Source organism: Urocitellus parryii, chromosome 2 (assembly GCF_045843805.1).
Source record: "Urocitellus parryii isolate mUroPar1 chromosome 2, mUroPar1.hap1, whole genome shotgun sequence".
Taxonomy (NCBI): Eukaryota; Metazoa; Chordata; class Mammalia; order Rodentia; family Sciuridae; genus Urocitellus; species Urocitellus parryii.
The window spans coordinates 24,863,053-24,881,641 of NC_135532.1; the positions used below are offsets into that span (position 1 = coordinate 24,863,053).

Here is an 18,589-nt window from a genome sequence, read left to right on the forward strand (position 1 = left end):
AAAACTCTTACATTACCAGTAAGATGCTAGATAGGGATGGTGCCCTCTAGTTTTCTCTCTTTATCTTTCCTGGGGGTGAATTTCTAGCCTATAAGTGAACAAGGCAGTGTGATTTAGGCCCCAGTATTTTGGGCCTGTTCTACCTGCGTAGTCCTCTACCCTATAAGTTGTGGCTGGGTGAAGAGAGGGTCCCCCTGACCTGTTGACCACATTTGCATAGAATTTAGCCTCTGCAACATGGAACTGAAGATGGGTGGGATGTGGATGAGAAGTGGTGTTATCCCCATGATCCTAGGAAGATACAGTAACCCTTAACTCCAGAGAGAAAAAAAAAAAAAAAAAACACCTATCTTTCTGGCCACATGTACCAGAGTAGAGCTTCCATCATTCTGTGGTGGGAGGTTGGTGATGGGGAACAAGGGAGGGGGTCATGGTTCAAGTGCAACTCTCACTGTTTTCATTGAGTTTTGGTTAATTTTCTTATGTGTGATATACTCTTAGAATAGTTACCAAAGACTTTAAAACTTTTAAAAATAGTTTTCACCAGTTATGATTGTTTCACTGGAGAGAGTGGCATGGAGATCCTCATGCTATCATTCTGTGAAGTATCTTTCTTATGTATTACCTTAGCTTTATTTGATACTAATTTATTATATAATTTATTTATTGAGAGCTTCCTATGCACTTGATACACTATTATTTCTGTCAAAATATATGTCCTAGATTAGAGCAAGGACACTAAATACTTGGAAAATATATTTCTCTGACATGCTAGATATCTTTATTGGGGTTACTGTATGTATTGGTTGGCATATAAACAACAGAAGTGTATTTCTCACTGTTCTGGGAACTGGAAATCTGAGATCAGGGTTACTATGATCTTCTTATTGTTTACCCGTACGATGGAAAGAGAGTGAGTTAGACCTCAGACATCTTTCAATATGTGCACAAATCTCATTATTGAGAGTTCTACTCTTACAACCTATCTACCTCTCCAAGGACCTGACATCAAACACCATCACAGTGGGGTTACTTTGTAAATACTAAATTCAGTCTAAAATGCTGGACTTGTTTGAAAAATAGCCAGGAATATAGGTTTGTGTGTGTGTGTGTATATACATGTAAATAGTTATTTTTATAAGAAGCTAAGATTAAGTTAATGCAATTTGATCAGAGTTGTCAAATGCAATTATTTCACAAGTGAGTTGACATTTTCTGTTGAAGTTTTTAAAGTATGTTCCAACAGCCACCTGAATCAAAATATTTAATCATCTGTTTGAAAGGCAGAATTTTTTTTTAGTCCTCTCCAGACTACTCTTTTATGCAGAGAAATTTGTGGAGATATTTGACTCATACTTTGGGTTAAATTAATATAGTACAACCTTGGTGATAGATTTCAATGAAACATTTATAATAAGAAATTGTATAATCACTGTGCTAGGTGCTGGTAATATAAAAAGAATAAGATTTGCTCCTCCAATCCTGTAAGCATCTGTACTATTCATGATATTAATCTGGTAGAAGGAAAGACAATTATATAGTAACTTGATGTATAGTATAAGTCACATTAAATTTACAAAAGTTCTACACACAGATTTGGGGCAAGGAATACTCCTACAAGTAGCCTAAACATGAGCACACCAACACAGGCACACACACACACACACACACACACACACACACACACACAACACAGAGCATTACAATCATTGCTCAGTATCCATAGCAGATTGAATACACTGCCCATCCCCATTCCTCCCCAAACCATGGATGTTCAAGTTTCTTATATAAAATGCTAAGAATATTTGCATGTAACCAATGCAAATCCAGTACTCCAAGCTGTCTCTAGACTATATATAATACTTAATATAAAGTAAATGCTAGGTAAGTAGTTGATATTCTGTATTATTTTGAGAACAGCAACAAGAAAAAAGTTCCTACATGCTCAGAGAAGATGCAGTGTTTTTCCAAATAGTTTTAATCTGCTCATTTGAATCTGTCTATATGGAACCCATGGATATGAAAAGCCAACTGTTTACCTTTACCAAAAGGAATAGGGAGGAAAAAAATCTAGAAAATAATTTGGAGACTGCTTCCTATACACAGAATCCTGTGTTGTCCACCCTCCCCTTCTCTCTGTGTGTCCCAAAGCTACCTTTCCACCGATGGAATGAACAACTGGATGTAGGTAAGGGTGGAATAAGACACATTTTTGTTTTACACACTCAGAGACTTTATTGTCTTACATAATGATGTAACAAACTTATTTTTTAAAAAATATTAAGTGAATGCTTTCCACATGCCAAGGTTCTTGGTTAGGAATGCTGACTTTTTTTTCTCCCAAATATATGAAGGCATTGAATATGGCATTGATAGCTGATACAAAAGGGCCATTACTACTTGTTAAATGGTGCAGTATTTCTTTCTTTTCTTTTCTTTTTTTATTAGTGGAGCATTTTTTAAGCATTAAAATAGAACTGAACTGGGGATACCTGCAACCCCAGCTCCTTGTTCCCTTTTTCTTCTGTGCTGACCTGATTCCTTCTCTTCCCAGTCCTGACCCAGGAGTCAGGAGACCACAGCTGTGTGGATCCCACCTTCATCTGGACACATATCGGGCTGTGGCCTCTCTTCCAGGAGGACTTGCTGGTAGAAGAGGCCTTTTGGGGGGCCACCATAGACCTAGCATGACATCTACTGGTTCTCTATTTCTACATTTAGATGCTTTCTAATATGTAGTTTCTTCAGTGATCTTTTTAGACATGGCCTTTGGGGGTTTTATGAATCGACCATTATTTAAATTAAGTTTAGTGTGAAACGCAGTTAATCTTTTATAATAAAGAATAGACTAACGGCAGAATAAGAATGCTATGGACTGTTTCGTGTACCCTCAGGGTAAATATGTTTGCAGGTCAAAGTTGCTAAATACCTCCTGAAGGTCAATCACACAAAATATTAGGAAACTTGGGCCTTTTAAATTTCATATCCTAGTATTTTTTGGTTTGGGGTTTCTCTGTGCTGAGAGCCTTCTTGTAGGGTTGTGATGATCATCCTGGCAGCTGCTGATAGAGCCCAGCTCAGACTTAGAGCATGGTGTTTCTGAGATCTTGGATTGACAGCATATTTTATCATCCTAAAACAGACTGGTTTTGCACATATCTAGGAACTGATTTTGAAGTTTGGACTAAAATAAAAACAGAAAAAGGAGAAAAACTGACATTCATCTGAGTACCTATCAAGTTCTGTGTTACAAAGAGTAATGCTAAACCTTGGAGGCCAGCTTTATCATCATTCTTTATAGAGGAAGCTGATTCTCAGTGTTAGGGCTAGGGCTCAGGGTTACATAGCTAGTAACAGAGAGGTCAGATTTCAGTCTGGCTAGCCCCCCCCCTCCCATCCCTACAACCTGCAGAAGGTCAGTAGGATGATTCTGTGAACATGTTTCTGTAAGACTTATCACATAATAGTTAAAATCACCAATGAGTATTTTCTGCAAGAGTTCTTTGCCTATCATATGTCAAATATTAAGGTGAATCTGAATTTCAGAGACCTACAGGTAGCTTTAACAGTCAATATTCTCTTTCCATTCAACATCTGAAGCACTTTATGCCTATGGCCTTACAGTAGGGTCAACCCGTCTGCCTAACTGGACTGTGATCATTTTGGGGCAGGAGCTAGTTCTCCTCTTCCTGAGTTTCTCTGAAGCACCTGGCTCACATAAGAGACCTTTCTCTTAAAGATTTGTTTGTTGCAAATGCATAGAATTGAATTTCAAGATTAATTTTAGCTACATATATATACATATATACACATATATATATTCTCAGGTTTTTTTGTTTTGTTTTGTTTTGTTTTTGCTTTGGTTGTTTTAAGCAGATTTAAAGAAAGCTTCCAGTTCAAATGCTGCAAAATCCAGTCTACCGAAATCCGGACTTCGACCTCCTGGATACTCGCGTCTCCCAGCGGCCAAGCTGGCGGCCTTTGGCTTTGTCCGGAGCTCCAGCGTGTCCTCAGTTTCCAGCACCCAGTCAGCGGACAGCGTGCCGCCCGAGCAGAGCCGGCCAGCCACCCGTAAGTGGGGCAGGGGGAGGGGTTGGGCACCTGTGCCCAGCTCCTGCAGGCCAGTCCAGGCCCTAAAGGTAAATTGACCTGCCTGGGTCCCTATGTGTCATTTTCTTTGTGTGACTAATAATTTTGATCAGTTTCCTTACTCTACCATCCACTTAAGGAAAATAGCCTATTTGGCACTATCTTTTTTTCAGTTTCGGTGAGTTAACAAAGCCAGGAAAAGATTTTGCACCTCTTACCATCTAGAAAATGACTTACCCAGAGACAGGTTCCAGAAGCCCTTTGCTTCACGGGTTATTAGGTAAGAGGTCAAAGAAAGATCCAAGAAAGGTGTCCCTGCGGAGTGTCATCATGAAACCTACCGAGTTTTCAATATTTGCTGAAAGAATTAGTCACCTGTGATTACCTATAGTGCCTTGGAATTGGTGAAGCATTTAACTATGTTTCCAAAAAGTTAACTAAATGAGGTTAAAAACAGGAAGGAGGGTTGAACAACTTCAGGTTCTGTGGTTGGGAACATTTGTAGCTGATAGGAGGCCACTTCAAGGCTCTCTCCTGGGACTGAGATTATGGAGTGTATCTTATGTTTGCACTGCTAGCTCTCTGGGCCAGTCACAGCAGCCACTGTCAGTAGGGGTCAGGAGGGTGACCCTTTGGCTGAACCTTTGATGACCAGACCTCGCCTCAGCCTCACCAACCTCAAAGTCATTGTTATCCGGTCTGAAGCCGTGACATCGAAGATGTTGGTTGTCAAGAACTGCCCAGAGGACCAGGAAAATCTTAGAGGTTTCCAAGTGGAGAGGTGTTTTGATGGGATTATAGAAATCAAATCAAGTGGGAGTAGTATGCAAGAGACAGAGATCATTTTTTTCAATCTTAGTCCTTCACGCTTCTTCATTCTCCTTCCTTTTTTGGGTTCCCAGAGATGATATGTGGAACATTTGTACCTTTACAGTTCTAATTTTTAATCTGCCCAGTTATTCCTGTTCATAATACTGTTTTAATTTATCTTCATATGTAGGTAAGTGGTTTTGAAGGTTGTTTCCTATGTTTTCTTGGTTTCCCGAAGAGGCTGTGGTTCAGACTTGCTTTCACTTGGATTCATTTTAGGAATGTCACTGTAATTAGGCATTACAACATTATACAGTAGCTGCCTCAAAATATGAAACATGAATATGATAAATAACTATTTGCAAATGTATGATCCATTTTTTATATGTACATGTGTATTAACAGTCTAAAGATTTTGAAATACAGGAGGAACTGTTTGTCGTCAGTTTTAGTGACAAAATTTCCAATAATATGCTTCTATTTTAGAGAAAGCATGAAAGAAAAAAAATCTCATGGTATGCATCTTTCTAAGGAAGGAGTTTAGATTTTGATTTCTTAAAAAAATAGATAACCTTGAAGCAAACTGATCCATGATAGCAGCTTTTGTTGAAGAAAAGCTGACAGGCGTGGGTAGAGTAATTCTAGGTATGCTTAGGGCACTCTGACCACTACTTCAAAGAAGAGTAGACAGGGATCCCCTGAGGACCTGAGGGGACAAGAGTTGTTACATGCCAGAGAAAATAACTTCCAATTTTAAAGGCTTTATAGTAAAAATGATATTTACTGTATTCAGAATTGTTTTCTGTTCTTTTAAAATAGAATTGATTTATAATTATCTGCTACCTATTATAAATAAAATTTGTACTTCACCAATGAGCTACAGAAAAACCTCACATGTATCTGAATTACTGTTTTAGCACCACCTACTATTATACCTATACTTGTTATTAGATTTAATGCAAAGAAAAGCAATTTCAATTCTTTAGTGGATGATGCTTTAATGACAGGGATTATGTAAAACAAGAAGTTCTTCAGAGAGCTGGAAGTTATTAAATTATATCCTAGGAGCAAAGCTTTGCTGGTTCAGCTTGTGATAATGCCAATTTGATATCAGAATGGGCTCATTTTTATTTCTTGGAAAGTTGGTCTTTTGCAGACACTATGTCACATAGGATTCATTTTAGGAATACACTGTATTTAGGCATTACATCATAGCACAGTAGACAACTCAAAATCAGAAACATGACTATAATAGGGAACTCTTTGCAAGTGTGTAATTCGTACTTTTAAATACTTATGCTCATATGCATTTCTGAGCAATTTCCCACTGACTGTGGCATGCTATATTTGGGACACTTTTAGGTGATTCATTATGAATTTATTAGTGTTTCCTAGGTAACCTTGCCTCAACTGTGTCGCATCTATGTTGTCTTCCTAGGTTCTGAAGGACAAATGATGATAAGTGTGGAGAGGGGATCCTGAATGGACCCCTGGATATGAGGGGCAGGGGCTGTTTGGGTCTTAGTGGTTCCGTGTGGACTCTTCTCTCTATTCTCGGCTCAGGCTTGTGCCTCTAGTTCAACCCTGCTGGGAAGAGCCTTTCAGAGTCATGTGCCTGTCTATTTTTTTTCAAAAATTTTGGTAAATGGAGCAGACACAAAGAAATGAACTATGTTCATAGAGTGTTAGAATTAGAAGGTATCTTACTGTCTGGGTCACCCTTCATTTCATAACTGGGCAAACTGAGACCAGCATGCCTTGCCCCGGGCTCTTGTTTCCTTTATAAAGCTGGAGAAGACATATTCATAAACATCTTTCCTTTCTCTTAGTTAAGCAAATCTTGAGGTCAGAGCTGTCTTGAGAAGTCTTGCAGGCCAAACCTACCACTTCCCCACTTTCCCAGGTTGTCAGCCAGCCCTGGGGTGAGCTCCCTAAATTGCTGCAAGCATCCTGTGGGCAAAGAAGCAACCCCTGAGGCTGGGCAGCTCTCATTGTTGGGAAGTGCTCCTAATGGGTTCAAGCTGCCTCCTTGTGATTTCTGCCCCCAGCCGCAGTTCCTGAGGTCCCCACAGCGCCTCTGGGAGCCCAGACTGCTCCTTCCTTTGCAGGTTCATCACTTGAAGATGATGAGGTTGGCCTGTTCTATATGCTAGTTAGTGTCCCACAGCTTCTTTTAAAATTCTAAGTTGAAGAGGAAAAAGCATTCTTGTAACTTAGAACTTTTAACTTTAAACTCAAACACACAGTTCTGACCCAGTATATGGCTCCTAATTCTTTGATGGTTTTCAAGGAAGAAAAAAAAATCCCAGATATATTCTTTAAATGACAAAAACTTAAAAAGGAAAACAGTTGCCCTAGAGTTTAGTGTTGGTGACATACTATAGACTGAATTATACTTGGTTGCCAAATTAATCAATGATTAAGTGTAGACTTGATTTTTCCAGTGAATAGGTAGGTATAATTTAAAGTCAAATCTTCCAGGTGGATATGTGGAGGAAAACTTGGAAGACAGGGTTTCATGAAGCAGTCATTAATGGAAATAGATTCTATTACCCAAGGATGAAGTAATTTATATAAATGATCTATTTTGTTGTGTCTTCTGAATTGTGCCTGAATTATTAGGTGCTTAAGAAATGAAAATTCCTATCAGAAGAGTACATGCAGCATAGGATACGTGCAGCTGTCCTTTTCAATTTCTCTTCCTCTTCCTTTTTCCAAATACTGTGGTATTTTCTCTTTGGGATTGTCTAAGACTAGCGTCAATCACACAAAGAATTTGAAAGGTATAAATGGAAAATTATTTTTTCTCTCCTATTCCTTTTCCTTGTCAGAAAACTAGTAGAATGGCGGGGAGGCAGGGGACAGCTGGGGAAGAAGAAGGGAGTAGTTTGCATAAATACTCAGGATGCAAGGATATGTGTTCTCAGATCTTGAACAATGGTGTAGAATTGAGGGTTGGAGGTGGAGGGCTAATTCCTGTTGAGGACCATGAGGGAATTTCTTGAAGAGAGCTGAAAGTTGGGCAGTATTTGGGAGATAGAGATGGGTGATCTTCTAGGGGAGAAGCTATTGGTGCATCCAGAAACCCACTGGAATTTAAGGAGTTGCCACCCCTGGTACAGCCCAGTGTTCAACATGGTGCTATCTCACAAGTACTAAGTACCTTTTTTTGAGCTCCCCACAGTTTGTTCTCAGAATGTGTCTATTCTGGTTCTCCAGTCTTCCCCTTGGTCATCTCATCTACAGTGGCGGCTCTTAGTACTTTGGATGCGAATCTGATATCCATCTCTTCCGTGCTTCTTTGTAGAACCACTTACCTCCATTTCAAAGGATCAATCACACATTTCCAATCAGCTGACCCATGTATACCTTAGACTGATTTTTTTCCACAAAATGAATTCTTTACTTAGTTTTACAAAAAAGCAAAAACAAAAACAAAACAAAAAAAAACCCTCCTTTCAAAGTTTCTCAATGTTTTAACGATACCTATGGTCTTCTGACAACTGGGGCTGGACATTTCAGAGTGAACATTACCTTTTACCTGCTTTTGACTTCGTTTATTCAATAATCAATTCTTGTCCGTTCTTTCTCTTGGGGATCTTTCTTTGCTCATCATCTTAATTGAAATTTATGGTAGCTCTCATCTCAGCAATTCCTGGCACATCATACCCCAACAAACAGCCACAGCTAGCTGGAGTTGTTCACATTTTTCTAGGAGGGATTTTGGTTTTTTCTGTCTGTGGGCTTAGGTTTAAACCATGCTCTGTGAATGTCCTCCCCTCCCACCTCTGCCAAGTTCATCCTCTCTCTCTCTCTCTCTCTCTCTCTCTCTCTCTCTCTCTCTCTCTCTCGTTCATCATCTTCAGGTGCCTTTTAGATTCCTCAAAAAAGCCAGCCCAATGTGATCTCTTTTCTCCTGGGAACCCCTTGAACTCCTTGCTGATATCACTTACCACATCAGCTATTGTAGTTAGTTTCTGTATCCTCCATTCCCCTATAGATTGCAAACACTTTGAGCATAGGAGCTACACTTCATAATACTTTTAGTATCTGTCACCCCTAAAAGACAGTGCTCTTCACACTGGTAGAATTTTAAAAGAAGACCTCTACCCATAGCAATATGTTCTCTCATGTAAGAATACGGGTTTGGGGGGGGGGACTTTGGAAGAAATTTGATTAGTTTTCAGAATGATTTGTGTTGGGAATACATTTTTACTTTATGCATGTATTTTGATAGTTGGTGAAGTTTATAATTACAGTTTTCACAATTTCTAGGATGTCTAAAATATTATTTTCATTAACTGTGGTATACCTATACATAATTTACACAAGTCAAAGAGTACAAAAGACAATAGGTCATGTAAGTATAATTATATTTAGAAAAATTATAATATAGACTGATCTGAGTCTCACAAATATCTAATAACCTGTCTCTTGCAGATAATCAGTCATTTGAAAAGAATTGGGCTAAAATTCTTACTGTTAAGGCTATTAAGGAGAGAATTTCAAAGTTTCCAGAATTAGAGGTCTAGATTCAGAAAGGTTCAATATCCTTATTAAATTCTAGAGTTTTATTTCTTGTTTTAATATTTAAATAAGTAGGTCTTCTTTTAATTATTGAATAGGATTTGGGTTCTGGAGATAATAATCTGAGGTGGAAAATTACTTGCTTCTTTGGAAGGTTAATCAATGAAAATGAGGGTTAATACGAAAGCTTTCTGCAATGTGATCTCAGCATTTATACTCATTAATATTATAAAATGCATTTACATACATAGCTCGTTTGATTTTCTATGTCTGATATGCATTTTAAGTAAGATCAGGGTTGACAAGAAGTGTTATTAATAACTCCTACAGAAACAGCCATTAACCTATCTCATGTTCCATTGGCAAAGAGGGAGTCATTATTTATTCATGGGAAAAGGAGCTGAAAGTGGCTTGGGAGGTCAGATTTCAGGGAAGCTATTGCCTGTTTGAGATTGCCCTTACTGGTGGCTTTGTTCATTCTTTTTCAAAACATTTAGACAATGATCAAATCCACTCAGAGACAGGATGAAAGTGTAAAGTTGTTTTGTTTTGCCTTTAAGAAAGTTGACCATTTATGGTTGTAACATAAACTAAAAGTTGGAGAAGCTTTTTTTTAAAAAAAAAAAAAAGTAGAAAAAATAACATCTAGTTCAATGGCTGCTTTTTTTCTTGACTGTCCTGTTTTATGAAGATTAGCTTGTTCACTTTCTCTTCTGTGATTCTGCACACTTTAAGCATCTAAATACAAATGCTAAATACAAGCTCAGTGCTGAGACTACTCAACCCGACCCTGACACCAGGGTCCTTGCCCTTGTGGGGACTGGGGAGGTAAGATTGTGCACATACACCTGTGCATGGAAGTGTTAGCATAGCTGTGTTAAAGACCACCCAGCCTCTGGAGTGCAGGGTGGGGTGGGGGAGGACCTCACATCCTAAAAGGCCTCTCCAGGCTGACTCAGTGCTACTACATTATGTCTTTAGATTTGATTATTCTCTACTAGTTTCAGGGAATAACAACATTCTGAGTTTGCTATAAAGACAGGTTTTTTTGTCTTGCTGTACAGAAAAAAAAATTTCTAAGCATGGGACAGGATAGGTGAAAAATGATTAGCAAATTTTTGAAAATCTTTGAAGCTGGATGACAGAACTCTGAGGGCTCATTCACACTTCACTTTAAAATTTCCATATGAAAGGTTAAAGTCTTACTTTCTCATGGGCTTTTATTTCTTTTGTTTCATTTATTGGATTTCATATTTTTGCATGTAAAAGATCTTAGATGACTACCTTCTTTTCTTCCCCACTTTTATTGTGATATAATGGACAAAAAATACTGTCTGTATTTTCAATGTACTATGTATTATTTTGATATATGCATACACTGTGAAATGATTACTACAATCAAGCCCGTTAACATATCCATCATCACCCAGTTACCTTTTATGTACGTGGAGGGAGAAGAACGTAAGATGTACTCTGTTAGAAAATTTCAAGCACCCAATACAGTATTGTTGACTATTGACCCCATGCTTCACCTTAGAGTTAAAGAACTTATTTCATTCTGCATAATTGAAATTTTGTACCCTCTGACCAATATCTCTCCATTTTGGGACCACGGGGTACTGGGGATTGAACTCAGGGACAGTCAACCACTGAGCTACATCCTCACCCTTATTTTGTATTTTATTTAGAGACAGGGTCTCACTTAGTTGCTTAGCAACTCACTTTGTGGAGGCTGCCTTTGAACTCTCAGTCCTCCTGCCTCTGCCTTCCAAGGCTCTGGGATTAAAGGTACGCGCCACTGGGCTCACCAATATCTCTCCATTTTTAAGAGATGATACAGAATAATGGTGAAGGACATATACTCTGGAGACAGGCTGTCTGGGTTTACATCTTACCCCTGCAATTTACTAACTCTGTGGTTTTGTTCAAGTTACTTAACTTCTCTGTTCCTCTGTTTCCTAGTAAAATAACTTTATATACAAAGATATGAAAATAATGTACTCTATATGTGTAATAAGAATTGTAATACAGTCCACTGTTGTGTATTTAAAAAATAAAATCAATTAAATAAAAAAATAGTAATATCAATAATAATGAAAGTGAGGTTTAAAACCATCAATGGGTTGGATGTGAACATTAAATGGAATTAATATGTGCAAAGTGCTTAGAAAAGGACTTTACACAACAACAATAATCTTGCTGAGGCCATTTCTATCCTTGGCCATGTGCATAAAGTCCAATGTTGAAGATTTAAAAGCTGATTTGAAAACGTGGTCGGGTTGCATGAGAAGTATCTGTGGAGGGTAAGGAAAATAGTTGTGATCACATTTGATTCAGGGAGATGACATCCATTCCAGTCCTAAAGTTTTATGATCACCTCTCACATGTTTTCTGAGTATTGAAAACATGCATCACTTATGAGACATAAAGTAGACATTGATAAGTTGATTTTCATGGGAACCTCTGACTTCTGGGCAATGAACTTGTGCTTGTTTGGACAGTTATAAGATAAAGGCAAGGAAAGTTGTGTTTCTGTTTTATTGAGGGCTGTGCCAGGTCTGTAGCACATTATCATTTAAGGAAATACATTCAACTGGCTTCCCTTTAAATGAAACATATTCATTTGGGGTGACTAATACATCGCACATTAATCTCAGCTGATGGCATTTAAAACTTCTGCTCAAAATAGAACCGAGACTTTGGATCTGACTCTGTTTCTGTGCCTTCCCAGTGCCTGCTGGAAAAATGAGAACATTTGATTTCACAGTATGAGAAGGGCTTCACACGGCTCCACATTGTGCTAGAGTCTAATTTGCCTTGTACTAGGGTTGGCTTTGTTGAATATCTCAATCCAATTAGGGTGGGTGGGAAAAAGTGAAGGGTGTGAACAAAAACCAAAATAAGGATCTGATTTTCTCTGGAAATGAGGAAGTCAAACAAATGTCACTGATGGATTTAAGTATCTAGTTCCTGAATCTGTAATTATGCAACTTAAAGTATTCTGTATAAAGCAAAAAATAGAATCATTTTCACTGAATCTTGCTGATAACTTTCCCAATGATTCCCAACATTTAGTTCTCTTCTTCCTCTTTGCTTCCTTCACATACATTTACAAAGGAGAACATGATTCTGCCCCCCACCCTGATATTATTTAGCATTTTGTACAAGTGAAAATAATTTCTTTATTGTATAAGTATCACTTATCCTTCTCCCACTCAGACATCTGGGTGAAATTATTAGAAATCACATTGTCCCTGCAGAGATTTGTATGGCATATAAATGTGATATTTTGTCTTGTTGTAGCTCATTTAAGATGTTTAATGAAGAAAGGATACATCCCCTGAGCTATGGAAATAATAGCTAAGATGAGGAAATAATAGTTACGATGAGCTATGGGATAATAGTTAAGATGAGGCCATACTTGCATACATGGCATGTATCAAAACCAGAAATAGTAGGAGAGTTTATAAAAAGTCAGTTTAACCTCACTGGACTCAGATATTGCTATAATTGGATAAATGTCCTCCAAAGGTCATGTGTTAAAGGCTTGGTCACCAGCCGGTAAGATATTGGGAGGTGGTGGAACCTTTCAGAACTGAGGCCTAGTGGAAGGCAGTTAGGTCACTGGGGCCATGCTCTTGAGGGGATGTTGGGATCCTGTATCCTTCCTGTATCTGTTTGCCTCCAACTGCCATGAGGTGAACAGGCTCTTCACCGTGTGCTCCCACCATGATGTGTTGCCTCACCAAAGGCCCAAAGCAACAGGGTCAAGAGATCATGGATGGAAACCTCTGCAACCATGGCCCCAAATAAACCTGTCCTCCATTTACAGGTTTTTTATCAGCTGTTTGTACATGCAATGGAAAGCCAACCAAGACAAATATTAAAAGTTTGGAGGGACTAGGTTAAATGTATTGACTACTTTGGCCTTTAGAGAGCTGGGATTCCGTGACTTTTTACCGTAAAACTTAGGAAATCATTATGGTCTTAAGTAAGGAATAATCATAATTCTATTCAGAGGAAAATCAACATGACAATGGTGAGTAAAGTTTGGAGACAGGAAACTGGGTACCAGAAGACCTGGTTCTGCCAACATTATGGATGTTTCCCATTTGAGCCAGACATGACTTTTGTTCTTTTTGTTCATGTCACACTGAGATGGAAATTTTAGAACACTAACAGACAGATAAAAAAAAAAAAAGACAGTCCAAAGATTTTACTGTCCCAAATGTTTTCTATAAAATGCAGGGCCAGAGCCATGAGATATTTGGAAATTATTTACTTGCCCTACCCTCTACCTGATGCTGGACATCTTGGATTACTGGTTCAAAGTCAGAGCATAGAAAAGGAGGTGAGAGGAAGGGACAGGGAGTAAAATGGGTCTCCAGACTTAACGATTAAGTCACTGGTAACTTTGAAGTGAATTTGAACAAAATGTAGAAGGACAGAACTGGGGTTGTAGGGGGGCAAGGAAGGTAAAGGTGAGAATATAGACAACAGATGAGAAGTTTGGTGGAGGGAAAGAAGGATCTTGGAGGACTCAGTAGAGTTGTAGGAAAAGTTGTTTTATGTTCAATTTTTGCAACGTTTCTAAAGCACATATAAGAATGTTTATGCTTAGAGGTAGGATCTGGTAGCAAGGAATCAAAGACATTAAAGATGAAAGTAAGTGAGGACAGTAGGTAGAGCAATGAAATGATAATAGGTGAGACATAAAGAAAGGGATAAAAGATGGGTATAGAGAAATTTTAGATAGAAGACCATATTAGATGACCTTATTTATCCCAAGTAACTCAAAAGTAGGGTTGTTACAAAGAACAAACATGATGGAGTTGGGGTGTGGGGTTGCATTAAGTAAAAAGCTATAATGGTTGCTTTGAGCAGTATACTCCAAGTCAATGAGGTGAATGGGAGAATTGCAGAGTTGACAAAAGACCCGCTTGAGGTCAGAGATCATGATTTTTTTTTTTTTTTTAGGAACAATATAACAGATACTAGGACTTTCTCTCATGATGTGGGAGACCATACTTCTTTTTAGTTATTACATCCATTGTACTATAAATTATAACAATTAAAAATCCAGAGTGAAAATATAACATTTCTCAGGATCTTCCATAAAGTAGTAATTAAATACAACATCACGGAAGCCAAGGTGCTGGTGGAGGGAGCCTTGAGTCTTCTCTGGGCTTCTCCCCTTCCCTGTCCAATCTCATCAAACAAATCCCTAGGGGACCCCATGGAGCATAATTGGAAATCACTGGTTTTATGGCAAGGATGTCCAGTTGATTCAAGAATTGGAGAAAGAACTTATTTCTTTTGTCAGAAGAGTAAATTCTCTTCTAAAATTTAAACTCCTAATTGTTATTACCAATTAAGACATTTTCATTAGTACTTGTTGGCAGGAAGGACGTTGTGTGTTTCTAGATCAGCTCAGCCTGACGGAATTTCCTGCAGTTATAAAATGTTCTGTATCTTGTTCTTGGTACTGTAACTACTAATCACGTGGGCTATTGAGCCATTGAAATGTGGCTAGTGGAACCAAAGAACTGAATCCTCAATTTCCTTTAATTTGAATGACTTACATCTAAATAGCCACATGTGGCTAGTGGCTCCCCTGTTAGACAGTTCTAGATTATATTATCAGTTAGGATTTCCTAAAAGACAAATGATACTTCTAATCATAATATCTGTTAAGATTCATAACAGGTATTTCCTCCTTTGTTTGGAGAAGTTTCACATGAATCTTTCATGATTTCAGGATCCTAGATTGATGACACAGAATTCATTAAGACCTCAGTTTGTTCCCTTTAAATCTTTCCATAGGGGTTAGGGCTGAGGAGACTCTTCTAAAACCATAGATGCTGTCTCTATTCCTTTTTGGTTGTTTAATAAGTTCATAAAATTTATTATAAGACTAGGTCACAGAAAATGGAGTAAATCATCCCTTGCAGCAGGGAAGAGAGCCAACATCTTCATATATAAGAAGAGCAGAATAAATATAATTTAACATTTTGTTCAATGTACCTTCATGGAGTATAAACATCAGAACTTAGTTCTAACTCTATCGAGTTAGAGTTGGAAAATACCAAATAGAAGGAAAAAGGTGGGAGAAAAAGAGAAATATTGGAAGTCAGAGGAAAGATGGAAGGGGAGGTTCAGGTGGTGGGAAACAACTGAGAAGGGGGTCCTCAGCCTCTCTGTGGATTTCTTGATGACCCCTCCCCAGCTGCTCTCCTGGCCTACACTCCCCAAGGCAGAGACACAAGAAGAAAGAGACAAAAGTATGAGCTACACGTGGCCCTTTAGTTCTCTTGAGAGGCAGACATTTGTGTTTTTAAAAGAGAGATGCCAGACTACTGCTGGGGTACTCTTCAAACAAACAGAAAATCTGAAATGGGTGCTTAGAGAGTAAAAGAAAACTTTGGTCCCGTGAAATGCACATCTTACTCCTTAAATGTGCCTTCCAGATGAGGGGACCATTCAATCACGTGAAGTCCCTTTTGTTGTACTTCTTGAAGGAGAGCAGCCCGAGTGGAAAAGAGGAGACACAGAGTAGGAAAGAAGTGAGCCCAGAGTTCTCTCTGCTAGTGGCTACTGCCGCTGGAAAGGGATATTATAGCCTTTGCAATCAAGAGTGTCTAGATCTCATTCCTCTTGTAAAGCAATTAAAACATCTGTTCAACCAATGGACACCAAAAATTGTACCTGGTGAATGTGACAACTTCTCAGTGCTAAACGGGCACATTTTACGGAATGTTCTTGAGGGTGTGCAGGTTTCATGTGTGTAAGTTTCTTTTAATTGTTGTTGATTTCAGTAAAAGAGCTTCAGTAATTGGCATTCGAATATCAAGGAGCGCTGCGTGCATGTGTGAATTTGGCATTGAAAGTTGGCATCTGAAAGTTTCTTTCCAGCCACGTTGTCAGGATGATTTTGACCAGGCGGCTTGTCAACCAATCGCAGGGTAACCAGTAACCAGCATTGTTAAACACTAGGCATTGCCCTTTATTTTCCTTTAGATTTAGTCCATTGTATTTATTTTCTATGTGGAATTAAACTGAAAAATTCTAAAAAGAAAAATGATGAATATAAATATTGGAAAAAAATGGTTTGCATGAACTGAAGATAATGTGTCTTTTATATCTTTGTATATAAAATGTATAGAATGCATTTTTTGCAATTGTATATGAGAATTTCTTGTACTGGTTTCCTCTTCCTGCTTTAAGTTAGCAAAGTGGTGAAGTATAAAGAAGGAGAGTTGGACTATAGCCAGGACTACTGGACCCTGGTACTAATAAGCTCTGTGGTGTTGGACAGGTTAACTGATTTGTTTGGACCTCAGGTTCTTCATTGGTGAAAAGAGGTGTTTGGACTCAGTAATATTGAACACTCTTTCCAAGTGATTCTAACACACACACACACAAGTCCCATAAAGGTTAAGCTGAATGTCAGGATGTGTATGTTTATTCTACTTACTGCTTATGGTGCCAGATCAGAGCATGATATCAACCAGAACAACTAGGCATTAGGGGGTTATTACTAAATCTTCTCTGTGTTGATGTGTAGATATGTGTGAATACTATGCTGTTTTAACTTGGAGCACACAGAGACATAAATAAAATGTAATCCAGCCTTCCATAAATCTGCCTCCACGCCTGACCCACCAGGCCCCACCATTTCAGCTGTGTGAGGGCTGCGTGGTATTCAGCTCAGATAGATTACTCATCAAGCAATTCAGGTCTCTGTGAAGATAACAGGAAAAAGCTCAACCCACAAGATAGAATTATATGCATTTATCCTAAATATGTTCAACAAACTTGGATCTATGGTAGGTCTGGATGTAAATGTCTAGTTCTTTTTAGGAACTGGTGTGAAACCTCTCACAGTATATCTGAGACACTGAGATCTTGCTTTCTGACATTAGGACCCTTAGTCCATGTTGTCTTTATGTACTAATTCAAAGTTGTATTCCAGTCCAGCATTTCTTCACCGTATTGCTGAGTTGGGTTACTTCTTCCAAAAAGTTCTTAGAAATTCTTTTGCTTCCTTTCCTTTTCTACATGAGAGCACTTTTCTAGTGTCAAGGAGCTTTCTCTAGCTTGAGTATTATGTTTCCTTTCTATGTAGTGTGGTCCTGTGAACAAAAATGAGATATTTTATAATCCTCTTCTTATATAGGTTCTTAATATGGGTGTAAAGTTAAGATGAAGTTTTCTAGAAGCAGTGCTGTGGCCTCAGTGTTTGGTGCCAGTATTGGGACCTCTGCTTAAGTACATCTGCCCTCGCCTAACTAGCCTCAGGGCCCATCCTTAACACCGGTATGTGGTCATGGAGAACCACTTGCAGCTCAGAACTGTGAGAGAGTATGGGCCTGCTTTCCCTCATCCTTTTATAACTTCCGGGGCCATGTTATGTCAGCACTCTCCCCACCTACTCTTTAGTTTTAATTGTTGGCTACTAAACATATGTCTGTGGTTACCTGGGCTTTCTCAATCACATTCCTCTGTGTGTGTGTGTGTGTGTGTGTGTGTATAAGTGTGTGGACATGAAGTTTGCCCAAGTGGAGATGAAGTTTTCCCACCTCCACCTCTCACTCTTGCCAGATACAGGCTGCCTTCTGTATTCATGGGTTCTGCATCTGCAGAGGCAACCAATCTTAGATCAGAAATATTTTTTTATTTTTTTATTTTTTATTTTATTTTATTTTTTTTAAAGAGAGAGTGAGGAGAGAGAGAGAATTTTAACATTTTATTTCTTAGTTTTCGGCAGACACAACATCTTTGTTGGTATGTGGTGCTGAGGATGGAACCCGGGCCGCGTGCATACTAGACGGGCGCGCTACCGCTTGAGCCACATCCCCAGCCCCAACAGAAATATTTTTTAAAAATTGTATTTGTACTAAACATGCCCTGACTTTTCTGTCTTGCTATTTTTCCCTAAACAATGTAAAGCAAACAACTATTTACCTAACATTTCACAGTATTCTCTAGTATAGTCATCTAGAGATATGATTTAAATTGCACATACGAATGTGCACAGACTCTGTGCATGCTTTGGTGTCTCCAGGGGTCCTGGAACCCGTACCCAGTGGATACTGGGGGATTTATGGTAGGAAGCAGCCACCCTAGGATCTCCCACATAGCCACTCTGACAGAAATCTGAGGC

General features: G+C 38.6%; 1 protein-coding gene across 3 annotated transcripts in view; it reads left to right on the top strand.

The window, feature by feature from the left end:
* The window catches only part of Mtus2 (microtubule associated scaffold protein 2), a 394,770-nt gene that overhangs the window by 43,889 nt on the left and 332,292 nt on the right, over positions 1-18,589 (top strand). Inside the window, exon 3 of one of the 3 annotated variants that reach the window (XM_026388390.2) lies at positions 3,874-4,071. The exons of 1 other annotated variant lie outside the window; for it this stretch is intronic. In XM_026388390.2, coding sequence (XP_026244175.2) covers positions 3,874-4,071 — 198 coding nt within the window. The remainder of the gene's footprint in view (positions 1-3,873; positions 4,072-18,589) is intronic. One more of the 3 variants, XM_026388389.2, reaches the window with a different exon arrangement.